The sequence below is a fragment of the Lipotes vexillifer genome, unplaced genomic scaffold (genome assembly GCF_000442215.2).
Source record: "Lipotes vexillifer unplaced genomic scaffold, Lipotes_vexillifer_v1.1 scaffold1691, whole genome shotgun sequence".
Classification (NCBI taxonomy): Eukaryota; Metazoa; Chordata; class Mammalia; order Artiodactyla; family Lipotidae; genus Lipotes; species Lipotes vexillifer.
The window spans coordinates 2,205,253-2,219,835 of NW_006789046.1; the positions used below are offsets into that span (position 1 = coordinate 2,205,253).

General features: G+C 56.1%; 1 protein-coding gene across 1 annotated transcript in view; it reads right to left on the reverse strand.

The window, feature by feature from the left end:
• Positions 1-8,843: 8,843 nt before the first annotated feature.
• The window catches only part of CBX2 (chromobox 2), a 6,685-nt gene continuing 945 nt past the window's right edge, over positions 8,844-14,583 (reverse strand). Inside the window, exons 3-5 of the mRNA XM_007462351.1 lie at positions 13,931-13,996; positions 11,557-11,662; positions 8,844-10,148 (exon numbers count right to left, since the gene is read on the reverse strand). Coding sequence (XP_007462413.1) covers positions 8,844-10,148; positions 11,557-11,662; positions 13,931-13,996 — 1,477 coding nt within the window. The remainder of the gene's footprint in view (positions 10,149-11,556; positions 11,663-13,930; positions 13,997-14,583) is intronic.

Here is a 14,583-nt window from a genome sequence, read left to right on the forward strand (position 1 = left end):
TGAAGTTGTTTTATTTAAACGAGGAGAGAAAGAGAGACTCAGTGTGGTTCAGTTGGGGCAGACAGGCTGAGGTGGGCAGGAGGGGCCTGACAGCCACCCAGGGCACTAGGGAGGATGAAGACCTGGGCACTGGGCCTCTGATGATGTCTGGAGAGACTCAGCCAGCCCACCTAACCCCTCCTCTCTTTTCCTACCGCCCCAGGTCAGACCCCTGGAACCAAGGCAGGACCCGGATTTTTTCTCTCTTCCCATTGGTGGGCCAGGCCAACAAAAGGTTGGCTCCCCAATCAGAAAGGAAGGGGGTGGGGTCAGTCTGTTATTCTTTTTCCTAATTTTTTTTTTTTTTTTTTTTTTAAGATTAAGAAATCTGTTGCGGGGAGAAAGTATTAACTGGAGTAACATTTTGTGTGTGAGGTTAAAGGTAAAAAGTTGCGGGTGGTTGGGGAGCAGCAGATTTCTCCCAGGACCACACCAGGAAAAGCACTTTACGGGAGATGTGTGTGTTGTACACGCAGATCGGATCGTGTGTATGTCATGTGGACAAAATCTCCCAGTTCCCTCGATTCCTTTCCTTACTCCACAGAAAGAAAAGAAATCCAGCGAATCTGTTTACATTCCCGAAATGCCAGGATAAATTGGGAGGATTGCATGTCAGTGCCCAGAGTTCGAGGCGGTTGTTGTTTTACAAGAAAAGTGGTCGGGGGTGGACTTTTCCTTTTCGCGTCCTCTAGTTACGCCAGAAGAGACGGTGGCCCCCACCTCCCAGGAAGAGTTGGACTAGCCTCCCTCCCTCGGGGAGGGCGGGCCGCCAGCTCTCAGGAGAATGTATGGCCAGACAGGCCCACCCTGCGGGACCCACAGAGGGAGGGGCGGCTGGGAGCGGGGGCCGCAGCTTGGCTGGGAGTGCGATGGAGGGTCTGGGCTTGGGGCTCGGGGCTCGGAGCCGGCAGGACTCGCATCCCGGCGGTTTCGGCTGGGAGAGGGGAGGGGCCAGGGGAGGTTTCCATCCAAGAGTGCGCATCAGAACTTTTCCTTTTTTTTTTTTACCCCCTTAAAAGCAAAAGCTATAATTTATAGGCCTTTTCGATTCGCGGAGTGTTCTCTATTTGAACTCGACATTCAAACTCCGCCAGAGGGGGAGGAGGAGCGGGAGTTGGAGAAGAGACGGCTGGGGAGGCCTTGCGTGGCGGCGGGTCCCGGGACGCCCCCGCCCCGGCCGACTCCTGACCACGCTGTGCTCCAGGGTCGCAGAACGCGCGCTCCTCTTTTGACTCAAAAGCACAAATCTGTCCCCCTCACATCCCGGTCCCTTCGAGGAATGATCCTGCGGCCTCCCCGCCCTCCCCCTCCCTTAAAGGGCCAGCGGGGATCTAACTTCCCATTGCTAGTGGAGGGAGGGGCGAGGGGGCCCTGAGCCTTGAGAGGAAGCACAGATTCCGGGCGAGCACGGCGGGGACCCGGGATTGAGGGGGGAAACTTCTCGATGCTGGGGGGACAGGGCGGGAACCCCAGTCTGGTTTCTCTTCCGCACTCCCCGTATTCCCACCTCCCTCTTCTCATCTTCTCTCTCCTCCAGACTTTTGCCTTTGAAGTGAGGGGGGTAAAAAAGAGGAAGACGGTGTACTACATGATTTTTTTTTAAATTACGAAATTGCGCCTGTAAAGAGAAGCCCCGGGAATGGGGATTTTTAAATGCTCGCGTTTGTAAAACTGGTATTTTAGACTTTGTATAAAGAAGCGCCGTTGACCAAATGTATCTATTTAAATATCGACGCTATTTTCAGATGAAACTTCATTGACGGGACATGTCTGTTACCGAGTGGAAGGTCACTCCGGGACACGTGTCTTTACCTGGCTGCCGCCTTCCCTCCCTCCCTTCCTCCCTTCGCCCTCATCTCCCTCCCTCGGGGCTGACTTTGCCCCTTCCCCCTGACCTTTCCCGGCTAGCGTCGTTCTGCCCCACCGTCCCTCTGTCCTGCCGTCTGTCCGTGGCCATTCGCTCGTCTCTTTTACTCTCTTTTGCGACGCTGACCTGGGGGTGGGTGGGCAGGGCCGGGGCCGCGTGGCTGGGAGTCTGCAACCGCGCGGGATGTGTGCGTGTTGGGTTTATTTAATTCTAAGATTTGTACAAATCTCGACTCGATCTCCGCCTCAGCTCGAGTGAAGGTTGGCACCTATCTTCCGCGGTTGTGAATGTCTGTATCCAATACCGCTTTTTACATGTTTAAATATATACTTTGTAAATAGAGACGTGTCTCGGATTTTATTCCTTTTTGCTGGCCCTCGAGAAGAGGGAACAGGCGCCTCTCGGGGAGAGGATCCTTCCCTCCTCGCTCATTACCCATCCCACCCCCCTCTCTCGCCCTGTCGGCCCTGGACGATTCCGTTTCCAGTAGGCCCTTCCCCAACTGAGGGGATGCCAAACCCGGCGGTGGAGAGGGGTAGGCTTGGGAGGGAGCGGGATGTGACCCTTCTTATCCTTCTATAAGGGGGATGGTCCTGGCTTTCCTCACCTACGGACTGCACTTCTCTGCGGCCTGGGCAGAACTCGGGGATCTCGGGAAGATGGGCCCTACCTCTGGGTTCCCTTTTTTCTGGCAGGATTCCCGCAGCGCACCCCACCCCCAGGCCTGAGGTCCTGGTCCCTGACGCCCGGCGCCTCTGTGCCGCGCTCCCCTGGCTTCCCCGCCAGCTCACCAGTGCTGTCTGGGGACCCGCCCCCCAGACCCACCTAGCCTCGCCAGCGCTCCCCGAAATGCAGCGCCTCGCGCCTATTGATTGAGGAATTGAGTTCGCGGGTATTGCTAGGCAACTGGCTGCTCCGAGCTGGCGCAGAGCGCGCTGATGTGATTAGTGAACCCGGAGCTGCCGCGGCGCAGCCCCGCTCCCCCGCCCCCGCCAACCCCCACTGCCTCTCAGTCTCCGGTCTTCTGGGGGGGGGGCAACACCCCCATCGCTGGGCGAGGAACGGTCTGGGGTAGAGCAGAGCACAGGGTGGGGTGGGGGGTTCTCAGATTTTCCTGGCCGAAGACTCTGCAGCAATGGGGCGGGGTCGTGAAGCCGGCACAGAAGAGCCGCCCTTGGGACCCCAAAGAGGCCACCACATTGAGCTCACTTCCACCCCCATAGCCCTAGCAGACGTCGCCCCGCGGAGAAGCGCGGATCTAGGCGTACTTGGCAGAGCCCGAAAGGAGGCGTGTGGGCACGCGTAGGCTGGCGCATCTCCTGCTCTTGTCCATCGAATCGATGACCCCACGTTTGGCGGAGCTCTCCCCGCCTCCTTTCTCTAGTCTGTGGCCTGAGTGAGGACCCGGGAGGGAGGGCGCGGCCAGGAGCCTGGGCTTGGGGCAGTGGGTCACCCTTCGGACGTGAGGGACTGGGCCGGCGGGCAGAGTCAGAGGGCGGGGAGTGGAGTGGAGTGGCTTGGCGAGGGTAGCGGCGGGCGGCCAGCCCCAAAGCCGTGGCCCCGCTGCTCCACCAAGACTCCCTCCCGCATTGGGCAGCAGAGTGGGCTCGTGCTTTGGGAGATAGGGAGATGGAGGGCACCGACTCTGCCCACTTTCCCCAGTTGTTTGGCCACCACCAGCCTCGGCTTTGATCTGGTGCTTTTTCCACGAGTTTCCGTTGCCTGGGCAGATTCTCTGGGAAGGAGACCAGGTGTGGAGGCCTGGGCCTGTGGTGCTGCCTCCGGCTGGGGCATTCCTTTGCCTCCGGAGGGCAGGGCCGCCTCGCGGGGCCGCCGCCAGCGCGGAGCCTGGCCCAGCACACACACTGGTTGAACTGGAATCCTTATGGCTCTTCGGAGAGCGTCGGGTTGGATTTTTTTTGGTCCCTTTGATGCTTAACAGTACAGATGCTAGTCGAGGCCCCGTGCTGTGTGTGGGAGACCCAATGGCGAACAGGCCTGCCCTCGCACTTTGGGGGCTGGTATTCTGATTTCCTCTTCTCACCCCAAAGTCCCCTGGGACCAGAGGGGTCCTTCGGTCCAGCTGGAGTTCTCGTTGGAGCGTCTCAGGGCTTGCTCGGGCTCTACCTTGGGAGCCTGGACACAGCGAAAGAGGCTGTGGCCTGGGGCCGGAGCTTTCTTCGTGAGACTTTGGAAACGGAGGCTGCTGGGGGGCATCTCAGAGCGGTCGGGTTGCGGGTCGTCCAATTCGGTTCCCCTTAGCAGCTCGGAGCCCCGGGGTGGGGAACGTTCCCCGCGCGTCCAAAGAGCCCTCGGCCCGATCTTCGCGGGTCGCGCGCGCCCTCTAGAGGCGATGGCCTCAGCCCCGCTCCCTGGCGCCCACCCCCTCCCCGGCGGCGGTGCCTTTCTGGGTCCCAAAAGGAGAAGGAAACGCCTCATCTCCCCTACCCAAAAGTACTCTAGAGTGGGCCACCGCGGGCTTCCCCTCTGCGCCCTCCCTTCGGCCAGGCCCTCCAACCACAAAGGGAGGGAAGAACGATGTGCCCATCCCGCCAGACCCACCAGGTGCCCTCGGGCTGGACCAGGAGGCGCGGGGCTGAGCCCCCGGGATGCCGCGGGCCAGGTCGGGCCCCTTGGCAGCCCAGCCCATTCTTCTGGGAAGGCGGTGGATTAGGCGATCAGATCAGCAGCGCAGAAACTAACAAAGGCCAGTGTGGGTCAGGCCCCCCCCCTCTCGTGCACGTCTGCCCGGCGCTCTGTACAAGTGGACTCGGGCCCGCCACCGGGAAGGGCGCGGGCTCTTACTCCCTCCAGCCCGCTCTTTCCCGGCCATCCCCAACCCCTTTCTGCTGCTCTCAAAGGCCGAGGACAGGACAGCTAGGGTCGTCGCTGCCCACCTCCTCCAAAAGAAAGCCGCTCCGGCCACCGAAGGCACAACAAAAGAAAACATGCCAGCAGCCTTCCCTGCAAGCATCTGATTTCAAATTCGCAGGGCGAATTCTGGAGCCGGGCAGAGCTGGGGGTGGTGGTGGGGGTGCATCGCTGTTTGTATCGGGAATCTCCTCCCGAACTAAAACATTCAGGCCTTCGCCCCAACTAGCCTTTCAATCCGTGGTGGCCAACGTCCAGGCCCAACTTCTCTCTTTACTTCAAAGGGAGCTTCATTCTCCCCGGAGGCTGAACTTTATGAATAAATTCATGCTGAGGGTAATGCAAACCTTAAAGGACCAGGGAAGGTTATATAATAAGCAAATCATCTCTTTATTATGAGCCATGGGTTAGGAGTCGCAGTAGCACCACTGATTCAGTTTCTTGTGCTTCATGGCGACTCCCCTGGAATTTTATTGCTGTGTCCTTTAGAAGCGTTACCACATGTGGTGGATTCAAGGGGTTAAGCAGCTTTCCAACACAGTATCATTGGATACTGGGTGTGTGTGTGTGGAAATTTTGTTTTAACCTAAAGTGTTAGTTTCTGGGAGATGTCTCAGAGTGAGTTTATAATGTATTGCAGCATCCCTGGCCTCTACCCACTAGACGCCAGTAGCAACAACACTCACCCCTGCCCCCGAGTTGTGACAACCAAAATTGTCTCCAGGAATTGCCAAATGTCCCCTTTGGTGCCAAACTGCCCTCCCTGGGAAATGCTGGTGTAGGGACTCATAATCAACCCCACCTCTTTGCTTAAAAGAACTTTTTTTTTTTTTTTCCATCCCAGGAAAGTGGCTGAGCCTTTCCCAAAGCTTTTAATTTTTTCACCCCATGATTCAGTTAAAGTCCAGATAACTATTTTGCCTCAAGAAGGGGAAAGTGAAGAAACTTGTTTCCAGGTATCACTCATGACATACACCAGGCTGAAAAGTTAAGAAAAGAATTTATTGATATACTAAGAGTTAACAAAAAGTTAAGACAAAAGTCCTGACACCTTTGCTAATGACTCTCCCCTGCAAAATAAATTAACATCATCAGTCTAAAAAGATCTGCAACCTATTGCTAGCGTTAGTTCTCCAAAAATACTAGATGCACAGAATCTTTAGATGCACTTGAGCAAAAATCTGGTCCTCTAGGCACTACCTCTCCCCTCCTCCCACCTCTTTCCCCCAAACCATTGTGGGTTTCCTGGGGGAAGCATTTCCTTTAACTGGTCCTGATTGAATATGGGGGCTGGGCTGCTGTGCTGTTTCAACAAAGATCTTAAGTTTCCCAGGGCAATAACATATTCGCTTTTGTTCTCTCTCTTTTAGAAAAAGCAAACAAACAGCCACACTTTAAAGTAATTAGAAGTGGCATACATGAATAATTTGGCTTTTTTTTTTTAAATTAAAAAACACAAATCAAGCCAGTGATTGGCAATGGTCCAAAGCTCTGGTCCTCCCCACTAGTTTTCCCCTAATAAAACCTCTAGGCTCAGAGCTCTCTTAGTCAGGTCAGAATCTTGAGTGTAACCCAAAACAAGGAACACTCTTTTTGGTACAAAAAAATATATATAAAAATATGCCAAATCCTCTAAAGAAGATAGACTGGCCACTTCTTCCTATCCGTTACGAAAGCAAACAGAAAAACAGGATTAAAACACCCACTCAGTATACACTGTGATGCAGTTCGCATAAGAAACCCTGCAGGATAAACAAGTCAGATGTGTGACCAATGCCTAGCCACACACACACACACACACACACACACACACACACACACACACACAGCAGCAAAAAAAGTACTACTTTTATTTATTGGTAAACATGACGACCAACTCTGAGCACCTGTCCAACTCTTCAGCGAAGGCTGTCACGCCTGCACGTGTGTACACACACAAACACACACAAACAGGAACCTCTTGGAGTCGCAAACACCAAGAAAGACACACAACACAGCAAGAAGGCAAAGTGGCTGGGAGCAGGGTGTTTGCAGATTCAAACTTTGGGACTGAAGTAGCTGGTAAACAGAAAGGCACCTAATCAAGGTTTGGAGACCTGGCTGCTGGGGCTGTCAGATCAGCCCAGGTCAGGGTCACCCTGAGGGCTTGCAGGGGAGAGCTGCTACTGGCCTGGCTCTGCAGCCTCTAAGGCAGCACAACTTGGAGGTTATGAGCTCCTTTGAGGGGGAGGCAGCCCAGGAGAGCCCCTTTAGTCTCACCCAGGGACATCTGGGGACAGGAGGGGCCCAGGGTGCTGGCACTCCTTCCTTCCAGACTGTGCAGTACACTGGCATCTTGCCATCTCCTGCTGGGGCAGTGGAGGGGGCATTCTCCCCCTTTACTGCCCACTTTCCAGTTTCAGCCTGGCTGTCCAGGACCCCCAGTCCTCAGGTTTGCCAGGGTGGGCACCACTCCTGCTGCAGCCAGCATGGCTATCACATACAAGAGTCGGAAGCTGCATTTGGATGCCCCTCAATGAGGTCCTGGATGTGATCTGTCCCCAAAGGCACACTGTTGAAATCGATTTGGCTACACAAAAGCCATCTCTTCCTATTTGGCATGGAGGGTGAGGGACTGAGGGGACTGGAGTTCTGGCAGGCCCACCCTCAGAAACCAGAGCCCACCGTGTCCACTGCACTCAGGGCTATGGGGACAACAGAAGATCCCACACGTGCTGGCTGATGTTAACCGATAATTGAAGCAGAAATAAAGTTCCCTGCATTCCCACCTTTTTTTTTTTGGCATAAAGACCAGTGACCCCACTCACTGACGTACCTCTCTGCCCCAAATCAGTAATGGCAATTCTGTTGTTGGTTGGAATCGCCAAGACAGCTGCCGGACTCAGCCATCTGGGGGGAGGCGGTCGGGCTGGCAGCTCTGGCCTTTCCGAAGGCCAGGTGGGTCACTCAGATTTTGTCCCATTTCCAAAATGGTACAGGGATACAGCTTCTCAGCTGGGTAAGAGAACACAGAACCCCCAGAAGTGGGGAGGGATTGTCAGGGGAAGGTAGGTGGGAACTGTGGAAAGCACCTGCACGGCAGCTGGAAGCCAGCCGATGTCGGGGAGGGGGGGACCTACTGCCAGCAAATGCCCACCTCCCAGTGGATCTGGGGCAGTTTGTGGGGCCATGATTAGGACTAAGACAGTCCTTGAACAGGCTGGCAGAAAGGAAGGCAGCAGCGGCCCCCGACACTCAAGAGGTTTAGGTGGAAGAGCTCTGGGATCAGCCCCCTCCCTGCCCATGCTGGACTCTTGAGTCAACATCTGGGGGCTGCTGCTGTTAATCTGAATCAGGGTTAGATGGCACCAACACCAATCTCTTCAGGGTTCATGATCCCAACTGCCACACCCATCCTCTTTCATTAAGGCCACAGCCCTCATCTGTCCCGGGTGGGGGCAGGGACAGGGAGGTGGACAGTCCCCTCACCCTTGCCAGCTCAGGCATTGCTGAGGGAGGAGTTCCGACCAGAAAGGCCCCTTTCCTGCTCCCCCCACCCTTCCACACACTGAGCAGAGTCCTCCCTGGAGCAGATCCCCAGGCCTTACCTCCCCCCAGCCCTAAGTACACCTTCTCTTCCAGCCGCTGGGCAGAAACAGCCAAGCTGGGCCAGGAGAAGCCCCCTCCTCTAACACCTGTGCTCTGGGAAACTGGGAGGCAAGGTGACCACCGTTCTCATCACAGGCCACGGAGGCAGTTAAAACAGTGAACATGGTCCGGCTCAAGAAACACAGGATGCTCTCGAGAAACATTTCGCTGAGCCACAGGCGGCCACCTAGACTTCCTGAGGCAAATGGAGAGCAAAGCGAAGGCCCAGAGGTAGGAACAAGGGCGAGGCCGGGTGGCAAGGCATCACGGAGCCTCCCCTGCCAAAGTGGCAGGCGGGGCTGGGTCCAGGGGAGTTCTCATCCAAGCCTGCCCTTGAAGGAGGCCCCCGGCCCCCGGAGAGGGTTTGGGATGCGGGCCATGTATCAAAGCAAAGCCAGAGGCCAGAGAGGGGCAGGTGAGACCTGGCAGCCAGGGGGTGTCAGTAATGTCTCAGGCTGAAGAAGCCCACGCTGGTGGGAGACTCCTTCACCGTGACTGTGATGAGGTTGGCGGTGACGTCGGTGACGAAGACATGCTCAATGAGGCTGCGGGTGGGCTTCCAGTCCTGGCTGGTTTGGACGGACACTGACAGGTTCTGTCCGGCACTGGGCAGGGAGGCCGAGTCAGGGTCCGAGTCGGAGCTGCTGTTCTCTTCGCCGGTGCTCATCTCAGACAGTGTAGCCGGCTTCCGCGCCTCTCCCGGAGTCGGGTGGCCCTCCTGCCCTGGGGCCATGCTGCCCTTGACAAAGTCCCTCTTGCCGGCAGGGGTGGGCAGGGCTGCTGCCCTGGAGGCCAGCTTCTCACTCTTGCTGGCGTCGGTGGGCAGGCCAGCCCCACTCACCGCAGTGAGGCCACCCCCGGCACCCTTCCCAGTGGCTGGGTGGGTGGCAGGGTTACCCTTGGTGGTTGTGGCATGGCGGGCGACCGTGCCCAGCCCTGGTGTGCCGTTCTTGACACTCTGTAAGTCCAAGACCTGGAGGCTCAGCTCCTGGGTGGGTGCAGGCTGGGGGCCCAGGCACCCGGCAGGGACCTTGTTGCCACCGTGGACGTGTGGAGGCCCTCCTGTGCCCCCCACTTTCTGCTCCAGAGCACCACTGGGGGCCTTTGGGACTTTGCTTCCCGGGGGGCTTATCCCCAGCTCCCCCTTCTGCGTCCTCACCTTCAGGTCCAGCCCTAGGCTGCACTTACTGGCAGTTGGGGCCCTGAGAGCCAGTCTGCCGGCGGCCTGGGCCTGGCTCTGGCTCATCCGGTTCATGTAGTGCACGATGGAGCTCTGCCAGCTGATACCACCCCGGCTGGGGCTGCCGGCCATGCCCTTCATCAGGCTGGCCAAGTTCTCCGGGGTGGCCATGGTGCTGGGGCCACTGCAAGCCTCCTTGGCATGGGCCTTCAGGGCTGCCAGGCCGGCCACAGGGGCACTGAGCGGGGGGGGCAGCTTGCCGGCCGGTGCCCCTAGGTCCTTCCGGGCCGTCTTCAGCACCTTGGCCAGGCTCACGGGCCTCCGGGCTGCCTTCTGCTCTGGGGGCAGGGGCTTGCGGCCCCGCTTCTTCCGGATAGGATCCTTCAGTTCGGGCTTGGCTACCAGGATCTGGGCCTTCTTTTGAGGCACTGGGTGAGTCTCACGGCCCCGGGGGCCCCTCTTGGCGTCTAAGTCGCTGTCGTCCTCTTCATCTGAGGAAGATGAGGAGGACGTGGAGGAAGAGGAGGAACTGCTGGATTTGGATTTGGAGGGGGCGTCGGGTTCCTGCAACGACAAAGGGGAAGGTGTCACTTCTACAGCCTGGTCTCCAGGGGCATCAGACACCTTGGAGCCAGCCCCTCCTGTGGCTTCCAGACCCGAGAGGCAGCCAGGAGGGAGCGATCTCACTGTTTGGTTCCAGAAAGGACTGAAGAGGTCCTTACGAGGTCCCAAGAAATGCAGTTAAAAGTGAAAGAGAACGAAGAAAAATAGGTGGTTCACAAAGTAAAGCCAGAACGATGGAGGGAAAGGCTCACATGCTGACAATGGACGCCGAGCTTTCCAGGGACGCACGGGGAGCTCCTGGCCCTCGGCAGACACCTGGAAAAGGGAAGTTCAGAGCAGTGTGATTCACGTGTCTCAGAAGGGAAGGGTGGAGTGAAGCAGGGTGTGTGAGAGCCTCGTAACCTAAAGCGACTGGACATCTTGCTTCCATCTCCCCATTTCCAAAGCTGACCCCTTCAGAACCTTCCAGCACATAGGAAAACAAACCATTGCCCTCCTCATCCTCTGGGTGTCACCCCAAACACTAATTAAGCACACCCTACTATTTCTCAGGTCCCTGTGTAAGAAGTGTGCTTTAGGTAGACAGAGCCAACACCTGCTCCCGGTTGCAAAGCTCGCCTGCCCCGAACTGGGGATGATGGAATCAAACCCAGGGAGTCTGGGGCCTCCCTGCCTGGCTGGCCCCCCGCCTTGCTGATGTTCCTCAAGGTACATGCCCCACATTCTCCTGCAGTAAAGCTGACTCCTCCAGCCCCATTATCCTGCTCAAAAAGAACATTTTGAAGACAAAACCAGGCCAGCGTACCCTAGCCAATAAGGCTCACGGCAGGGTTCTCAGCCTTCTGGAAGGGCAGTTTTGTAAGAAGTGACTGAGCTCCTGGCCAGTGTGTTGGTTCAGGCCCTGGGGGCAGTGCCTTCAAGAGAGAAATCAAAGACACATCTAAGACTGAGGCCGGGACCCCTTCCCTATCCTGCCTCTGAGCTACTGGAAGGAGGGGCTGTGCCATGGAGCCCAGGTGTGTGCGCCCCTCTTAGCTGCGCCTACCTGGCAAACCTATGAGCACCTACTGTGTACATGCTTCCTGTTTTTTGTTCCCTGTAAGCCAATGGAGGTGAGAAAGTGGCAGAGTGGACGTCACAGGACCAGGAAGCCAGCTTGGGGGGCTTACCATTGCAGGGCCCTCCCCAGAGAGACAGGGCAGGAGGTGGAGAGCTGAGGTTTGCTGTTGCCCCCTGCTGGCAGAGGCTCACAGCGGCAGCCTAGAGAGAGGCAGAGTCGAGGTCTTCTGAGCAAGGGAAAGACTTGGAGGTGCCAGCTGGCCTCCTTCCCCAAAGCCCGCAACCCTCCCGCCACTGCCTTCCACTCAGCTGGCTGAGGGCCACTGCTGGGAGGGGAGCAGCCACCCACCTTGAGCTTGGAGTGCCGGCTGCAGGGGGACATCACCGTGTGCTTCCTCGGCCTGCCCCTGGGCCGCTTGCCTCTCTTCCGGTTCTGCACCTCCTTCTCGTGTTCCCTGAAGACAATCAGCAATCAGAGTCACAGACTTTCCTTCTGCCACCCTGGAACCCCGTGGTTTCAAACACCCCCAGGTAGCTTAGCACCAGTTTCCCTGCAAAAACATATCCTGTTAATTAACACATCCAAGGCAGAGGTCCAGACCCCCCCTCTTTGCATTAGGGGTCAGTATTATTTTTACCTCCATCTATTTCATTTACATTTGGGTAAAGACAAGTCACGAAATTCAAGTAAAGCTGGGAAAGGAACGGTTCCCAGTTTTCTCCAACTCCTCTTAAAACCCTGTGCGAATCCTGGCCACTTTCTGCAGGGAGATGGTATTGTGGAAATTCTACAATACCACAACTAGAAGGAGGCTTTGTGGTCACATGGTCCAACCCCCTCACTCCAAGTAAGAGAGTCCAGAGGTAGGGAGGTGAGGACCACTGCCCCCCATTCTCAGTCTTCTAATGCCCGCACAAAATCTCACGGTCGTCAGAGCACTGGGGTAACCAAGGGCTCCCGGTCCCCACACGGTCTACCCAGAGCCAGTGCCCCTGGCTCACATTTCTTTTCCGGTTTCCTCTTTCTAAGCCCTTTCTCTCCCTAGACTCCGCTCTAGATGGAAGTACTGGTGACGCCTGATTCCGAGGTGGCCGGGGCTCAGGGCTCAAGGCAGGACACCGTTAACCAGCTCCATGACTTGGGGTCAGGGAGCCAAGAAAGCCGCCTCTACCCACCAGCCCCAAAAGCCTCTATTCCAGGCTACCCCCGGGGAAGAGGCTCTATCTGGAGCAGTTTCCCGGTAATCAAAATGGGCAAACATCATCGCATTGAGGCCTGTAAGGTGATCTCTTAAAGAAGCCAATTAGTACAACGAGACAGAGCTCATACTCAAAGCAGCCCCAACCTGTCTCCTAAAAGAAGAGGGGTCTCCGCTGACACATTAACCTGTATCCGTGAGCTCTGAACCTGAGACTTTCCCTTACAGTCAAAGGTCACATCCCCACACCAAGCAAATCACCACCAGTTCCTAGTTCTCAGAGGGATCTCTGGGGTGGACAGGAAGGCAGAGCACCCACTTTCCCAGTTTTCTCTCCCCCGTGATGTAAACCAGACCACCCCATGGTTCTTTGTAACTGCTGCATCTATCTCTCTGGTATTTGCTAACCTCAGTTCCTGTCTGCTGTGCTGTTAAGTAAAAGTGACGTTAAGGACACACACTCTCTCGACGGTCAGGACGCTGTCTTACAGAGAAAAGTACCAGCTCCCACCCTCTGCGACTTACAGGACCTGAGTTATGGAGTAAATAGCAGACAGCTTGCTGATAAGCTTCTTCAAAGGCACTGAGGCAAAGCATATGTTCGATGTATTTTCTCTCACCCCCCCCCCACCAAAATCTATCTCTATTTTTCCCCATTGCCATGGCCCTTCTGAGAAGACCCAAAATGTCCTGCTATAGTGGAAAAAAAGTGGACACAGCTTGAGCTACCAGAGAACAGCTGGCCGGATCGACCCCATCTGGGAAAGATTTTGAGCACCTAATTTATCAGCCTCTATCAAAAGGGCAATCCCCACACCTTGCCCCCACCAGCCTGCTCTGGAATAGCACTCCCTGGAACCTTATGCCATCACATGCCCCTCACCACCCTTTCCCCTGAGTATCTCAAAGAGGTCTCTTTTAACCCAAGTCTCCTACCTAAAAACAGATATGACATCTAGAATTACAGAAGTAAATTCAGCCCCTCAGACTGGTAAAGGGGCCCCCGTGGTGCTCACTTGGTGCTAGCTGTTTTGCAGCACAGAGAAAAATAAATGTGTTGTTCTTGGTCAGACACACCACAGTAGGCATAACTTTCTGCTGTGTGTCCCAGCTCCCTCTCTGAGCCTTCTCTTGCTCAATGGCACCCACGAGGAGGACTGGGAGGCCAGGTCTGCAATTTTTAGGGCAAACCTGCCATCCTTGTTTTTACCAGTGCTGTTTGCAAACTAGTCAACAGAAAAGGCCAAGAAGAGAAGCCAGAACTTTTCACGAAGGAACCAAGAAGGTTCATTTTGGCAAATCTGGCTGTCACAAAGACCAAAAGCAGCACTTACTCAGTGACTCCCAAGGTCTGGGCACAGTGCTGGCCAGCCGAGGGAAGGTGGGGAGAGGACTCATCTGGGACCTCAAACCACAGCCCAAGCCTGGGACTCCAGGAGCGCCATCACTGCCCTGTACGACTGTGTGACAGGCCAGGGTCCCCCCAACAGTCTCCCCCTCCCACAGGTCTGTTAACTTTCTCACTTCTTCTGGAAAGCCAAGAGCAGCCTCGGGTCCAGGATATTTTCCTCTGGCTCCCAGCTGTTGTGTCTGGAAAAGCAAAGAACAGGGCATCTTAAAGCACTAGGCACTGACCAGCCACTTCAGAAACAAGCCCAAGTGGGGTTGCCCCATTGCTCTCCGAGCCCTGTTGGCAGCCAGGGCACTGGGGTGCTGGGGAGAGTCCCGAAAGGTCTCACCCACGCCCAGGACGAGCTCCTGGACACCGAACTCTTGAAGCCAACACCGTGTCCTCAAACTCAAAGGGAAACCACTAACTCAACCCCCAATTAACATCCGGCCTCAGGAGGACTCTACAGCCGCCCTCTGGAGGAAAACAAATCCCAATAAAATGGAAAGTTGCAGAGAGGGAAGACCCCAAACCCTGGTCCGGAGCCAAGGAGGGAAGGGAAGGCTCCTTCAGGATGCAAGGAGAAGGAGGTCTAGGGGCACAGAAACGCAGCCCAAAGATGTTGCCGTCGCCCAGGCCTACGCGGGCCAGGAACTCGGAGAGTTAAGCAAAGAAAGAAAAGTGGGGTCCGGGAAGAAAGGGGAACTGGGTCTGCGCGATTGTCTGTAAATAGAGCCCCTTCCGGGATGCCAAGTCCCCTCCCATCCATTAAAAGAAAAGAAAAAAA